This window comes from Salminus brasiliensis, chromosome 22 (genome assembly GCF_030463535.1).
Source record: "Salminus brasiliensis chromosome 22, fSalBra1.hap2, whole genome shotgun sequence".
Taxonomy (NCBI): Eukaryota; Metazoa; Chordata; class Actinopteri; order Characiformes; family Bryconidae; genus Salminus; species Salminus brasiliensis.
In genome coordinates this window covers 29397690-29412613 of record NC_132899.1, presented here as the reverse complement: position 1 = coordinate 29412613, position 14924 = coordinate 29397690, and the positions used below count along the sequence as shown (strand labels likewise).

Genomic DNA, 14924 nt, shown 5'->3' with positions numbered 1-14924 from the left:
GTTCCTTATAGTTATGTTGTTTTCACTCATGTATTGACCTCATTGCAGTTAATAAGAATTGCGTTCCTGTGTGCAGTAAGTGTATTAGTAGGGCTTTTATGGTTTCCTCGTATTGTGAATAGTCCCATTATCCCAGACATTCATTCTGACATTTTCATTTCTGTTTTGATTAAGCAAACAAGATTAAAGTAGACTGACACAAAATATTTATTCCAGTGTGCCCTAAATACACGGCTTGCTATATGCAAAAATAAGCTATTTTCCCATTTATTGTAATGTTCTTCACATTTATGCATGTCAGTTTGTTGGCCAGTTTCCAGTAAAATTGGGGCATGGTGCCAAGTCCAGCGTGTAAGCATGAAAATGTTTCTTTTTCCTTCACTAAACTGAAATAATGATGTTTTTAAACTCAGACCAGTTTTTTTTTTATTGTATGCCATTTCCCTGTACGTCCTGTGGCTTTTCTCTTGACATCTCCTAGTAAGCGGATACCTTGATTAGTCACTAATTCACAATGTTAAGTAAAAAAAATAAATAACGAGGTGTGATTTTCAAGCTTTTTTGAAACAGAAAGTTTGTTTGTTTGTTTGTTTTTTTTATTTTATCTATACATTTAGTACACATATTTGTACCCCAGGTCATTGTGAGTAGTTAGGTGAATAAAAGATCACCTGATTTCCGAAAAGCATAAAGTTAAAGATTAAATATTTCTTTAATAAAGCTACTTCCATTACAGATTCCCAAAGGGCCCAAAGTGTTTGGGGGATTTTTTTTTGCCCTTGCAAAAGTCTTATAGTTCTGTAAGATTCTTGGGCCATCTTGCTGCACTGCTCATTTGAAGTCTATCCACAGATCTTTGATGATGTTTAGGTCCTGGACTGTGAGGGCCAATGGATAAAAAGCCTTCTTCTTACAGCCCATAAGGCAGATCAGTATGGATCTTCAGGTTTATTTAATGTTACCGTTTTATGATATGACAGTTTACAGTATTTCACAAGTCTTCCTTTTGTTGATCTTATTGTCCTCCTCCTTCTTCTTCTTCTTCTTCTTCTTCTTCTTCTGCTTTTTATCATTATAACAATACATTGACAAAAATACATTTACAAGGAGTAAATAAAGCTTTACTATAGTTCAACAATGTATTCATGAAAGAAGAAAATGTCTCCTCTTTGAAAAGAAATAAATCGGTGAGATGAAGCTCTTTTCAACTATTTTGTTTTAGTTAATGATTATTTTAATTATAGATGAATCGGATTATTTTCACTATTAAGTGATTGATTGATTTTAAAACTCTTAAAATAGTAAGCCAATTATTGTGATTCCTCATTTTGATTTGTTTGCCTTTTTTTGTAATACCAGTTTTAAGCAAATTTACACAGTATGATGACCATCCGTTTTATAAGGTATGCCACTTAAACCCTACGTAGAAGACATCCTCTTTTCATCTTTAGCTTTTTTTTTACATAAAAATGAATGTAGGAGATGCCTCCTGCTTTGTGGGCATCAGTTATTTAGGAATTTGCATTACCTGGCCTTCTTAACGATGATGGCAAACAGACCTATAAGTTCATTAAAGCTTTAAAGCTAATTAAAGTAAAAGCTATCTAAGAGTTTAAATTGGTCTGGGAGCTTTTGCACTTCTGATACAGTATTCTTGCGTAACATGTACAGAATCTTGTGTAGATTGGTTTTAACTTCATGCCATTTGCAGATCAGTAAAAGAAATTGACCGTGGGTGCCCACTTTTGCATGCCACTGATATGGGATTTCTTACGATGATATATAGGTATAGCATATATGCAGTACTACACATATGTATGATCCCTGCCTGGACACTGTGTGTGTGTGTGTGTGTGTGTGTGTGTGTGTGTGTGTGCACGTTTTATCCGCCGAATCTCTCATCAGCACTGGAGCGTTGCGACAGCCTTAAGGGCAAAAACCTCTGCTCCCATCACTGTCACGAAGCAATGCTAGGGGTCCAAGTGCCGCCAGGGCCTGATGTGAAGTGACATGGAGGGTTTGCGTGTTCGTGCGTGTGTGTTATCGTCTGTATCTGTGGTGTGCTTATCCCCTCCTCTCTTTGTATACGTCCCACACACACACACACACACACACACACACACACACTGATGCTTCAAGCACCCAGGGGTTGTCCATTCAAGTGGAATGTGTTGGAAAGAATGTGTGCATAATCAAAAGTGATTATACACACACACACACACACACACACATGCGCGCACACACACTCATAAACATGTGGTCGGGCAAATGTTCACACACAGACTCACATGCACACACACACACAGGTCACATAGCCTTTAAAGCGGCATGGCAGGTCATTTGGGCTTGCATGAATTATCTTACAGTTTTGCGTGTGTTCATATATATGTGTGTGTGTGTGTGTGTGTGTGTGTGTGTGTGTGTGTGTGTGTGTGTGTGTTATTTTCAAGCTTTGTTGTTGTTTATAGCTGATCTTTTAGCCGAACTCAGGGCCATAATATGCTGGTGGAGTTAATAATATGAGTGGGAAATTATGGGGATTTTCGGTTAATGTGGTTAATTTTGTGATAAAAGGCACATGTAACCTAGGTATCACCAGTACCTCTCAAATACCAGCTGCCTGGATCATACAGAAGACTGTTACAGAGAGCCTGTAAACAACGACAAGCCGTGTATAAAAACTGCATAAACTGCCTAGTAATAAGATTGGATTGCATCCCGCTATGCAGGTATAGGCCTGTGCTGATAACCAAGTAACAGAGGCTATATCTAATATCTAGGCTTAGATACGTTAGCTAACAGGCTAAGCACCACAGCACAGGCCGTGTTCCAGCTAACTGGGTCTCAAATCACACCCGTTTAGAGGATAAAGCCTCACATCTGAGAGCACAGAGTGGAGTGTATGGTCTCAGGGGTGTTTTTCAGGCACGTTGAGTAAACTGGTTCATCCTTGCTCTGTCTTTCAGTCGAACTCTGCGTCGCTAAGCTCGTAACTACGGTGGGCTTGTTTTTTTTTCCCCATCTGTTTTCAGAGCACGACATCACCACTCTGTGGCTCTCTTCAGTCGAATCACATCGAATTGTATTTTTGAAATCCTGCCTAACCTAATAGTATCGGTCATACAGGTGAGGCGTGGAGTTCCACAAGGCTCTATTTTAGGGCCGTTGTTATTCACATTCATTGTGGCCACAGTTGCGTTACGCGGATGACACGCAGCTGTACACATTAGGCTAAACTCTTGACGGCCTTAGATTAGAGACAATTGTGGACTGTGTAAAAGACGTGGAACCCTGCCATACCATAGGTCCAGCAGCTAAAAATTTTGATTTGTATATTTAGATCTGATTTGGTACTAATAACTCATAAACCTCAGAACCACAGAAAAACAATATGGTGTGATCTTCCTCAGTACTGAGAGGTACGAGAGTGTCGTTATAGCTTTTGAATTGTTTTAATAGCCACAATCTTGGTGTATTATGTGAGTGTGTGTGTTGTCCTGTGCTTCTGAGGCTCCGCAGGGGCTGTATTGTCTGTTTAATGGTACTCTATCACAGCTGAGCGGCAGTCTTTGAAAGCCTAAGAATCCTCAGAAACACACTGACACTTACTCCCACCGTGTGCCAGTTTTTTCGTACTGAATTGCTGAGGACAAGAATAGTCTTTTTCTAAAGATGTGTGTCTTCAGACAAAGTACCAGAGCTAAAATATTCTTTCAGCAAAATTTGGCCTTACATTACTGCTAATACTGTCACTACACTATTTAAATAAGCTAGCACTACGTCGACATTGCCTCACCTTGAGGACTTACATTCTCCATTAGTATCAGTATCAAATTTCAAATTCTGATCCAAATAATCCCAAATACATTTAATGATCCTGAGGTCTGGACTCCACAGTGCTGAGTCCTCTTCTCACGGTGGAATGCTGGGCGTAAACACCGGGAGGGAAGCTTTATGTGCTGCCTGTCTGAAGTGGATAGTTTTGGTGATTGCCCTTTTTCCCGGTATTATTTTTTTAAAACTTTGACTTTGGAGTTAAAACTCCTTTAGACATTAAATGTAAGCCTTTTTCTTTGAGATGACCCTTCACAAAATGCTCTGTTGAGTCGGTTGGGCAACAAATTAAGGAAGCCATAATTATATTCTGGAGCTGTGCCTAGACACAAGATCGTAGACTCTCCTCTGCTCGCAGAATCACCAGCAAGCCAATCGAAAGACAGGATTCTGTATGTCTGTTTTTAAAGAAAGCAAAACTAAGACCATTAACCATTCAGACAGATATTTCGACAGGGGTGCTCAAACTTTTGCATGCCTTTATGCATAAAATAAGTTTTATGACAGAAACCTTGGAATGGCTCGACTGTGCTGCCGTTTATTTAGATTCATATCTGAGAGCACACAGTCGAGTGAATGGTCTTAGGGGTGTTTTTCAGGCACGTTGAGTAAACTGGTTCATCCTTGCTCTGTCTTTCAGTCGAACTCGGCATCGCTAAGCTCTACGTGCAACTACGGTGGGCTTGTTTTCCCCCCCACCTGTTTTCAGAGCATGATGTCACCACTCTGTGGCTCTCTTCAGTGCACACCGGATTGTATTTTTGAAATCCTGCCTAACCTAATGGTTATTTACAGTATTCTGTATGTCTGTTTTTTTTTTTTCAGGGGTGCTCAAACTTTTGCATGCCTCTATATATAAAATAAGTGGGGTTTTTGACAGAAGCCCCGGAACGGCTCGACTGTGCTGCCGTTTCTTTATTTAGCTTGCATGGGATGTCGCTCGAAAATCAATTTACTGACTGGTGTTCATTACCCCGGTCTCGGGCTTCGATCTTGCAATCACTGGTCAGTGAAGGACAAAATCTGTTTTCCCTCTCCATTACACAACAGAGCGAGGAGTCTGTGAGGGTCTATCCTCTGTAGATGTGTTTATGTCCTTCAGTCTGTGAAGCTGCATGGATCTAACCAATATGTGTGTGTTTGTAGTTGCAGAGGAATGACCAGGGTCTGAAACTATGCCTCTCTCTATCCCCCCTCTCTCTCTCTCTCTCTAACAGAAGAGTCTGCAAATACAGTCTCATACCAGTTGCGTATTCTTGTTCTCTGTTCTCTGCGTTTTGACAGAATCAAGCCGAAGCCCATTACAAAGGCCATAAACACACGCGTAAACTCAAAGCCATCGATAACCAGAAGAACAAGCAGAGGAGCCAGGGGAGGGAGAGAGACAGAGAGAGAAAGAAGGAGAGGGGGAGAGAGGAGGGGAAGATGGACAGCAGCGCGTCGGAGAAGACAGGTGTGTGTTTGTGAGATATACAGCGGGACTCATCTGAGTGTCTGTTCTGAACGGGCGTAAGAAAGTGTAATGGTTTGAGTGTCAGTTCCTCCAGGGGTTGTAATTAAAGGTGTGAGGTAATCGCACTGATTGGTCAGATTTAGACGTCTGTGTTTAATTAACATAACTTAAATAATATCATGTGCAGCTTGAAGTCTCTTCAAGACTTTTCCATCAAATCGAATGTATTTATTTATACATTTACTGTATAAAGGAAAAACACTACCTGCATTATATATGACCAGCAGGCCCCGCCCCCACCATCACCCATGCCAGCCCAGGGGCACACCCTCCTACCACTGCTACCTGTCTAATGACCATGTTAAAACCTAAATGGACTCTGCCGCTATTAATATCACCACTATTACCTATCATTACTCTGACCATCACTGCCATGATGATATTAAGTTCTACCACACCATGATTATTATATTATGATTATGATCAGAGCAGTTCAACAGTTTAGATGGTTTGGTAACTTTTATGAATAATTAATAAACAGTTCTGATCAGAGGAGGACGGGTCGGGTCCCCCTTGTGAGTCTTGGTTCCTCCCAAGGTTTCTTCCTCCAGCTCTGAGGGAGTTTTTCCTTGCCACTGTCACCGTTGGGGCTCACTGGGGGTCTTGGATCCTTCATGTCTTCTTACGTTATTTCTTCTTTTTGTCTCTGTATTTTACTAATTACTAATTATGTGAAGCTGCTTTGTGACGACAACAGTTGTAAAAAGCTATACAAATAAATTTGACTTGATTTGATTGACATATTGCATACAGATAAACAGTGTCTATACAATTATTCACAACCTTAGATGTTTCCCCCTTTTAATTGCTTATACATTAAATATTGGTCAATAAAATTAGGCTTTTTTGACAAAAATTTACAAATAATAATGTCAGTTGCAATATGTACAGTGGGGGGGGGAAAGTATTTAGTCAGTCACCAATTGTGCAAGTTCTCCCACTTAAAAAAATTATAGAGGCCTGTGATTGACATCACAGGTAGACTCAACTATGAGAGACAAAATGAGAAAAACAATTCTGAAAATCACATTGTCTGATTTTTAAAGAATTTTTTTTGCAAATAATGGTGGAAAATAAGTATTTGGTCGCCTACAAACAAGCAAGATTTCTGTCTGTCACAGACCTGTAACTTCTTCTTTAAGAGGCTTCTCTGTCCTCCACTTATTACCTGTATTAATGGCACCTGTTTGAACTGGTTAACAGTATAAAAGACACGTGCCCACAACCTCAAACAGTCACACTCCAAACTCCACTATGGTGAAGACCAAAGAGCTGTCGAAGGACACCAGAAACAAAATTGTAGACCTGCACCAGGCTGGGAAGACTGAATCTGCAGTAGGCAAGCAGCTTGGAGTGAAGAAATCTACTGTGGGAGCAATAATCAGAAAATGGGAGACCTACAAGACCACTGCTAATATCCCTTGATCAGGGGCTCCACGCAAGATCTCAGCCCGTGGGGTCAAAATGATCACAAGAACGGTGAGCAAAAATCCCAGAACCACACAGGGGGACTTAGTGAATGACCTGCAGAAAGCTGGGACCAACGTTACAAAGGCTACCGTCAGTAACACACTACGCTGCCAGGGACTCAGATCTTGCAGTGCCAGACGTGTTCCCCTGCTTAAGCCAGTACATATCCGGACGCGTCTGAAGTTTGCTAGAGAGCATTTGGAAGTTCCGGAAGAGTTTTGGGAGAATGTCTTCTGGTCAGATGAAACCAAAGTAGAACTGTTTGGTACAAACACAACTCGTTGTGTTTGGAGGAGAGTGAATGCTGAGTTGAATCCAAAGAACACCATACCAACTGTAAAGCATGGGGGTGGCAACATCATGCTTTGGGGCTGTTTCTCTGCAAAGGGACTAGGACGACTGGTCCATGTACATGAAAGAATGAATAGGGCCATGTATTGTGAGAGTTTGAGTGCAAACCTCCTTCCATCAGCAAGGGCATTGAAGATGAAACGTGGCTGGGTCTTTCAGCATGACAATGATCCCAGGCACACTGCCAGGGCAACAGAGGAGTGGCTTTGTAAGAAGCATTTCAAGGTCCTGGAGTGGCCTAGCCAGTCTCCAGATCTCAACCCCATAGAAAACCTTTGGAGGGAGTTGAAAGTCTGTGTTGCCGCCGACAGCCCCAAAACATCACTGCTCTAGAGGAGATCTGCATGGAGGAATGGGCCAACATACCAGCAACGGTGTGTGCCAACCTTGTGAAGATTTACAGAAAACGTTTGACCTCTGTCATTGCCAACAAAGGATATATAACAAAGTATTGAGATGAAGTTTGTTATTGACCAAATACTTATTTTCCACCATTATTTTCAAATAAATTCTTTAAAAATCAGACAATGTGATTTTCTGAATTGTTTTTCTCATTGTGTCTCTCATAGTTGAGGTCTACCTATGATGTCAATTACAGGCCTCTCTCATTTTTTTAAGTGGGAGAACTTGAAAAATTGGTGACTGACTAAATACTTTTTTCCCCACTGTATCTGTGTGTGTGTGATGATGACCCCAACAGTGCTCACTGCAACCTTCAGTAGTTTAGAAATTCTTCTGTTACCAGTGCCATCAGTACGTTTTGCAACATAAAGGGGTTTCTTGGGTGGCACCTTGGTAATGAGACCATCTTGGTAATTTTTCTAGGCCATCAGTTGAAGCAGCTGATATTAATTTGCACTAAGTAGCAGGATTGCTTTCTAAATACTGATGGATTTCCCTGGCTATATATAAAATAAGTGCTTGCATAAATATTCACCCCCTTTTACATTGACTGACCTAATTCAGCAGAAGTTTGATATTAGTATTAGTAGTATTAGTAAGAAGTGACCATGCAAGAAAAAAAGACTAGTGAGGGTGGCCACCAAGACTTAAAGTTTGATATAAATCTCTCCACCAGGATTTTGGTCCAACTGCCTTATGCCATTAGCTTTGCAACAAGAGGAAAATTGCTATTTCACAAAACTGCTATTTGACATTCCTCTTGTTTTCTTTCTTTCTCTCTTTTTTTTTTATTTTTATTTTTTTTACAGTGGTTATGTGTGACTCACATTCTGCCCACCTGAAACTGGAGGAGGTCCATGCTCAGGGCAGCTCCATCAAGCTCACCACCATCTTGAATTCCACCTCCACAGACGCAGTGCCCCTTCAGTCCCCCCAGGTTTCTCCCAATTCCCAGCAGTCAGGAAGCTTGTGTGAATCTGTCCCAGACCCTGCCCTGGGCTCAGGTTCAGAGCCTTCAGACCAGCCCAAAGCAGAGAAGGAGCCTGAGGCTGCAGCCGAGCCAGACAAAGAGGGCAGGAAAAACTCCAAGCGCAATCTCCACTGTCCCGTCTGCAAAGTGACCGTCAACTCCAGCTCACAACTGGAAGCTCATTACAGCGGTGAGGGATGCTTTTGGAATGCTTTTCGTCTGGCCTGCTCTGACCTGCTGCCAATAGGAGCTGTTATCAGAGTTGAACTGAATAGAAATAGCTGTGGTTTTGTGTAAGTTATGTTTTTGGCTATGTATTGTCTTCTGTGTGGTAGTAGAGTGTTTGTGGTTTGGATGGCCATCTTAAGGGAAGAAAAATGCTTCAACTGAAAAATAGTTCACTTTATTGATTTAAGTTGTTTGTAATGAAAATAATTTAAAAAAATGGTATCAGTATCCGCTGATGCTTAAGGTTTCAGAATCAGAAAGCAAGCGCCTACAACATCACCCTCCATTATGTAATTCCATTATCATGAAGCAGAAAGTGGACATGCAGTCAGCTGCCATATTTTTGCTTTTGACATTTTTGGCCTATGAAGCATCCAGAAAGCTGCTCTCTCTTCATGGTTAGGCCTAGTTGTGCCACCTAGGGACATGAACTTACAAAATTTCAGTTCAAATGTCTCCCAAAATTGTCTTCTAATCTTTTGTGTCAGCTTTGGCAAGCGTTACCCTGAGTGATGTGGGGGTGAGGGAGGGCCAATCTACCCACGCAAAAAGAACAAGGGTAGTTATGATCTCTTTCGTTCTGTGCCATCACTGGGAATCGAACATGATCTCCCAACAACGCTTGGAAGTTAAAATGAACTTTTTAAAGTCAAACAGCAAATTTTAAAGTCAAATTTATGTTCGGAATTAATTTGATTTACTTAATCGCCAAAACCTGTACAAAGCATTGCAGACTGTTAGAACTGGAATTGGTGGCATGGTTAGTTGTTGCTTGGTTAGTACTGATTAGTACAGTAGTCAGTTAGTGAGCCTACACTCGGCCATTATGGCACTTTCGGCTGGATATTACTTGCTAGCATACTCACTGTACATAAACTACAAACTAACCAGCTATTTCAGGCTGTTTTGCCTCTTTATTTTAAACACTGTATGTGTCGCATGTAGCACTTCAGCATTTTTTGGACGTTGTCGAATCAGACAGGCTTTTAGTAGGGTTTCACTTTTGTACAGTGTATTGCTTGCAGCTAATAACAAGACAAAACAAAAGAGACAAAAAAAATAGACTCTGAATTTGACCTCAAAGACTCGACTTGGAGTAGCACCCAAAAGACTTGAGACTCTAGTCAGACTTGCATCTAGAGATTCGAGATTCGGAATCGCACCCCAGAGACTCAGCTTGGACTAGTACCCCAGAGACTGGAGACTCGTTTCGGAATCACACCCCAGAGACTCGACCTGGACTAGTACCCCAGAGACTCAACTTGGACTAGTACCCCAGAGACTCGAGACACGATTCGGAATCGCACCCCAGAGACTCAACCTGGACTAGTACCCCAGAGACTCAACTTGGACTAGTACCCCAGAGATTCAAGACACGATTCGGAATCGCACCCCAGAGATTTGACTTGGACTAGTACCCCAGAGACTCAACTTGGACTAGTACCCCAGACACTCGTGACTCGATTCGGATTCGCACTTCAGAGACTCGACTTGGACTAGTACCTTAGAGACTGGAGACTCGTTTTGGAATCACACCCCAGAGACTCGACTTGGACTAGTACCCCAAAGACACAAGACTCGACCTGGAGTAGTACCCTAGAGACTCGATTCGGAATTGCACTCCAGAGACTCGACTTGGACTAATACCCCAGAGATTCGAGACACGATTCGGAATCGCACCCCAGAGATTTGACTTGGACTAGTACCCCAGAGACTCAACTTGGACTAGTACCCCAGACACTCGTGACTCGATTCGGATTCGCACTCCAGAGACTTGACTTGGACTAGTACCTTAGAGACTGGAGACTCGTTTTGGAATCACACCCCAGAGCCTCAACTTGGACTAATACCCCAGAGATTCGAGACACGATTCGGAATCGCACCCCAGAGATTTGACTTGGACTAGTACCCCAGAGAATCAACTTGGACTAGTACCCCAGACACTCGTGACTCGATTCGGATTCGCACTCCAGAGACTCGACTTGGACTAGTACCTTAGAGACTGGAGACTCGTTTTGGAATCACACCCCAGAGACTCAACTTGGACTAGTAGCCCAAAGACACAAGACTTAACCTGGAGTAGTACCCTAGAGACTCGAGACTCGATTCGGAATCACACCCCAGAGACTCAACTTGGACTAATACCCCAGAGACTCGACTTGGACTAGTACCCCAGAGACTCGAGACTCGATTCCGAATCACACCCCAGTTACTCAACTTGGACTAATACCCCAGAGACTCAACTTGGACTAATACCCCAGAGACTCGACTTGGACTAGTACCCCAGAGACTCGAGACTCGATTCCGAATCGCACCCCAGAGACTCAACTTGGACTAATACCCCAGAGACTCAACTTGGACTAATACCCCAGAGACTCGACTTGGACTAGTACCCCAGAGACTCGAGACTCGATTCGGAATCACACCCCAGAGACTCAACTTGGACTAATACCCCAGAGACTCGACTTGGACTAATACCCCAGAGACTCTAGATTCGACTGGGACTTGCATGCCAGAGAGCCAATTCAACTCACACCGCAGTGCTTCAAAGCTTGACTCAGACTGATACCCCCAGAGACTGTGACATGCATCTAAACAACACCAAGAAAGAAAATGAGTAAGAACAAATCCCCCATTTGAAAACCAGATAAGTACTGAAGAATACTTTTAAGCTGAAGAGCATGTAGAGCCCAGTGGACCCAGAAATAATGTGCAGTAGTTTAGTTAAACTCCAAACAGCCTCAACCTCTATCAGACCCCAGCTAAGTGACTAACTGTTCCATGCAGGTTATTCTCTTCTGTCCATACTGACAAAGCAGTGACATGGTGTGGAAGCTGGCCGCAAGTTGTCTGTTAAATTTGTGTGAGAAGATAAGACTGTTTCTATGGGTCTTATAGAGAACAGTTCTCTGGCTTTGAGAAAGTCTTACCTCAGTCAACTCAGTGATCAATCTACATTTGCATATTTTTCCATGAGACTCTAAGATAAAGTTATTTCAAGTTAATTCTCTTTGGGTTGCATTGGGACCTGACCTATATTTGTTACCTGATGATAACATTAGCCAATATCAGGATACCCTGGATTTATCATCACGAATAAAGCAGCAAAATGTTGCCGCAAACTGTCATCACAGACTGATGAAGCATATCCACTGAATAGGCTGTGTTCACATTTCCAGGCTGAAGTGGCCCACATCCAGTGTTTATGTTCCACATATGATCTAAGCCAACTTTCGTATGTGGTCCTAGTTCCTTTGTGGTCAGATCTTCATTCTTGTGGGGTTTTACACACGTACATCAGTCTTCAAAAGCCAGGTATCTGATCTTTTTTCCCCCACCATCATCAACTCTGAAGAGGAGGGTCTTCAGTCTGTGTTTGAAGACAGCGAGCGTTGGACTCCGTTCGGACACTCAGGGGAAGCTCGTTCCACCACTTCGGTGCAGGACAGAAAAAAGCCTGGACGCTGGTCTTCCGCGGATTTTGAGGGATGGCGGGTCGGGTCGAGCCGAGCCGTACTTGAAGCTGGAAGGGCTCTTGGTGCAGATCGGCTTTTGACCATCGCCATCAAGTACGGAGGGGCTGACTGGTCCGTTCTGGGCTTTGTAGGCCAGAGTCAGGGTTCTGAATCTGATGACCTGGGCAGCAGCTACAGGAAGCCAGTGAGGAGAGAACGCAGCAGTGGAGTGACATGGCTGAATTTAGGAACGTTGAAGACGACCCGTGCCGCTGCATTCTGGAGAAGTTGCAGGATCCTAATGGTGCGCAGAGGGAGAGCAGCCAGAAGAGAGCTGCAGGAGTCAAGTCTTAATGTGACTAGTACCCAGACTGCTATAGAATGAGGACTTCTAGCATGTTATAATCAAAAAAAAAGAAAAATGGGTGTTTCCTTTTTGTCCATATAAACCCTTCCTCCCAGGCCACAGAGTTTAATGTTCTGCCTATTTAAAGAAACATCATTTAGCTATAGCTACATAAATTCAGTGTTTCGTGATTTTGCTAGCGTTGTCAGTTGTGTTGGAAAAGAGGGAACAAGCCTGCAGAGCTGTAATCCTGAAGGAACCCAGTTTGTCACACCTAATGTAAAATGATATCAGTCATTATTGCTTATTAGAACCCGTGGCAGGGAGTTCAAGCACAATTGGCCTAGTTTTGTCTGAGCAGGTAGAATGACCCTCCCTCTCCCCCATTGCTCAGTGTGATGCTATCAATGCTAGCCAACGTGAGCTCCTGTTAGCTGACGAAACAGAACTGGCAATTAGCTGTCTCTACCAAGCGTGTTCAGCTGTCCAGTGAAATTGCTTTAGTGGCTTGTGTGCCTCATGTGCCTCAGTTCTGGTAGACCACAGAAAAATCCGATTTGTGCATTTTTCCACTCGGAGGTCCGAAACCTCCCGTTTCCCCCACTTGGTCATGAATGCAGCGTCCGTCCAGAGCGTGGTGGTTGTACGTGCTGTGCTTCCTGCTGTTCCAGGTAGCCCACTCTGCTCGAGCAAGCGTGCCGATGTCATGCCATAACAACTGTGTGATTGGTCTGATTGATGTTGTCATGGTTACAGGCTCTAAGCACAAGCTGATGTTGGAGGGTCAGTGTGTGCAGCCTCGGCGACGGGGAGGGAAAGTGATCTCCTCCCGCATGAATCCCCGTCCTAAGCGCCATGGCAACAAGAACAGTGCCACCTCCAGCAGCCAATCGTATCATTGCGATGTGTGTGATATAGCTGTCAACTCAGAAACTCAGCTCAAGCAGGTTAGTTTTTGTAAAGCGTAGGCATTTCAAGCTCGTAGCAGGAAAACGTGCAGTATTTTCCGTGGCGTGAGGGAAACTTGACGTTGTGCATTTATTAATGCATGAGTACACGAACAACGTCAAGTTTCTTTGATTGTGTTTTGTTTTGGTTTTTTGAAAGCTAAAGAAATGGCACAGCCTACCATATCGTCTTGGCACATGGTCCATTTTCAAATATGCTGTTTGATTGGTTGATACGCTGTGTAGTTTAGCCATAATGAAAAAGATATGATAGTCTATTCATTACTATATTTATTTACTGAATTTAACTAATAAAATGTGCCATAACCTTCGTACATGCCACATTTTTTCCCCAATATGTTAAATTCAGGCAATAAACAGTATATGTGCAAAACATGTGCGGCAGTGTGTTTAAATACATTAATCAGCCATAACATTCAAACCACTGACGGGTGAAGTGATTAACACTGATTAGCTGGTTACAGGGGCTCCTGTCACGGGGTGGGCTATATTAGGCAGCAGGTGAACAGTCAGTGCTTGAAGGTGATTGTTTTGTTAGAAGCAGGAAAAACAAGAACCAAACTGTGATGGCTGGTGGCTAGATGTTCCCAGTATGAAGTGCTCCAAGGGTGATGTTTTGGCGACAGGGTCATGAACACCCGAGGATTTTTGATGTGATCCATGTAGGTCCCTCTTCACAACTTTAACAGGGCGTGAGGGATCTGTCGCTAATTTTATGGTGCCAGGTACCACAGGACACCTTCAGAGGTCTTGTGGTGTCTATGGCTGTTTTAGCAGCACAAAGGGAACCTGCACATGATTTTAATGTTATGGCTGATCGGTGTGGATATATACATACAGAGGTACATGTGAGTATTTATGTATATATATCCTTAATAAATGTTTTTTTTTATTCTTTTTCACAAACTATGCTTATATAAATGTTGCAAAATGCTGTCTGACCTACTTTGTCCTCACTGCAGCATATGAGCAGCAGGAGACATAAAGACAGACTGGCAGGAAAACCCCCCAAACCAAAGTTCAGCCCATACAACAAGAGCTCAGCCAACTCAGTGCTAGCGGTGAGTCACAACACACACTGACGAACACAGACGAACATTCACCCTCAAGAGTCTAAGCCATCACTTCAGCTCGTTGCTCAGTGTAAGATGTAAATGTTAGCCTCGCTTAAAAACAATGCGAGAGCCTGTTGACTTGATGAATCAAGAATAGTGTGTTCGTAATCCAACTCATGATCAAACATGTCACTAAATCTATAACGCTAGGACTGTACCCTGGGTTAGATTGGATCAGGACACTAAGTGAGCACGATTCTTTGTGTGCATTGTCTATGTATTTGCACATGAAGTGTTTGTATAAAAAAGAAAGCAAGGGCTTAATTTATGAG

At 42.8% G+C, this 14924-nt stretch overlaps 1 protein-coding gene across 2 annotated transcripts in view; it reads left to right on the top strand.

Annotated features, from left to right (window-relative positions):
- LOC140544184 (zinc finger protein 385C-like) overlaps window positions 1–14924 on the top strand; it is a 125184-nt gene that overhangs the window by 99001 nt on the left and 11259 nt on the right. For both annotated transcript variants that reach the window (XM_072667596.1, XM_072667597.1), the window contains 4 exons: window positions 5119–5287; window positions 8380–8730; window positions 13326–13516; window positions 14500–14598. In XM_072667596.1, the coding sequence (XP_072523697.1) occupies window positions 5119–5287; window positions 8380–8730; window positions 13326–13516; window positions 14500–14598 (810 nt within the window). The remainder of the gene's footprint in view (window positions 1–5118; window positions 5288–8379; window positions 8731–13325; window positions 13517–14499; window positions 14599–14924) is intronic.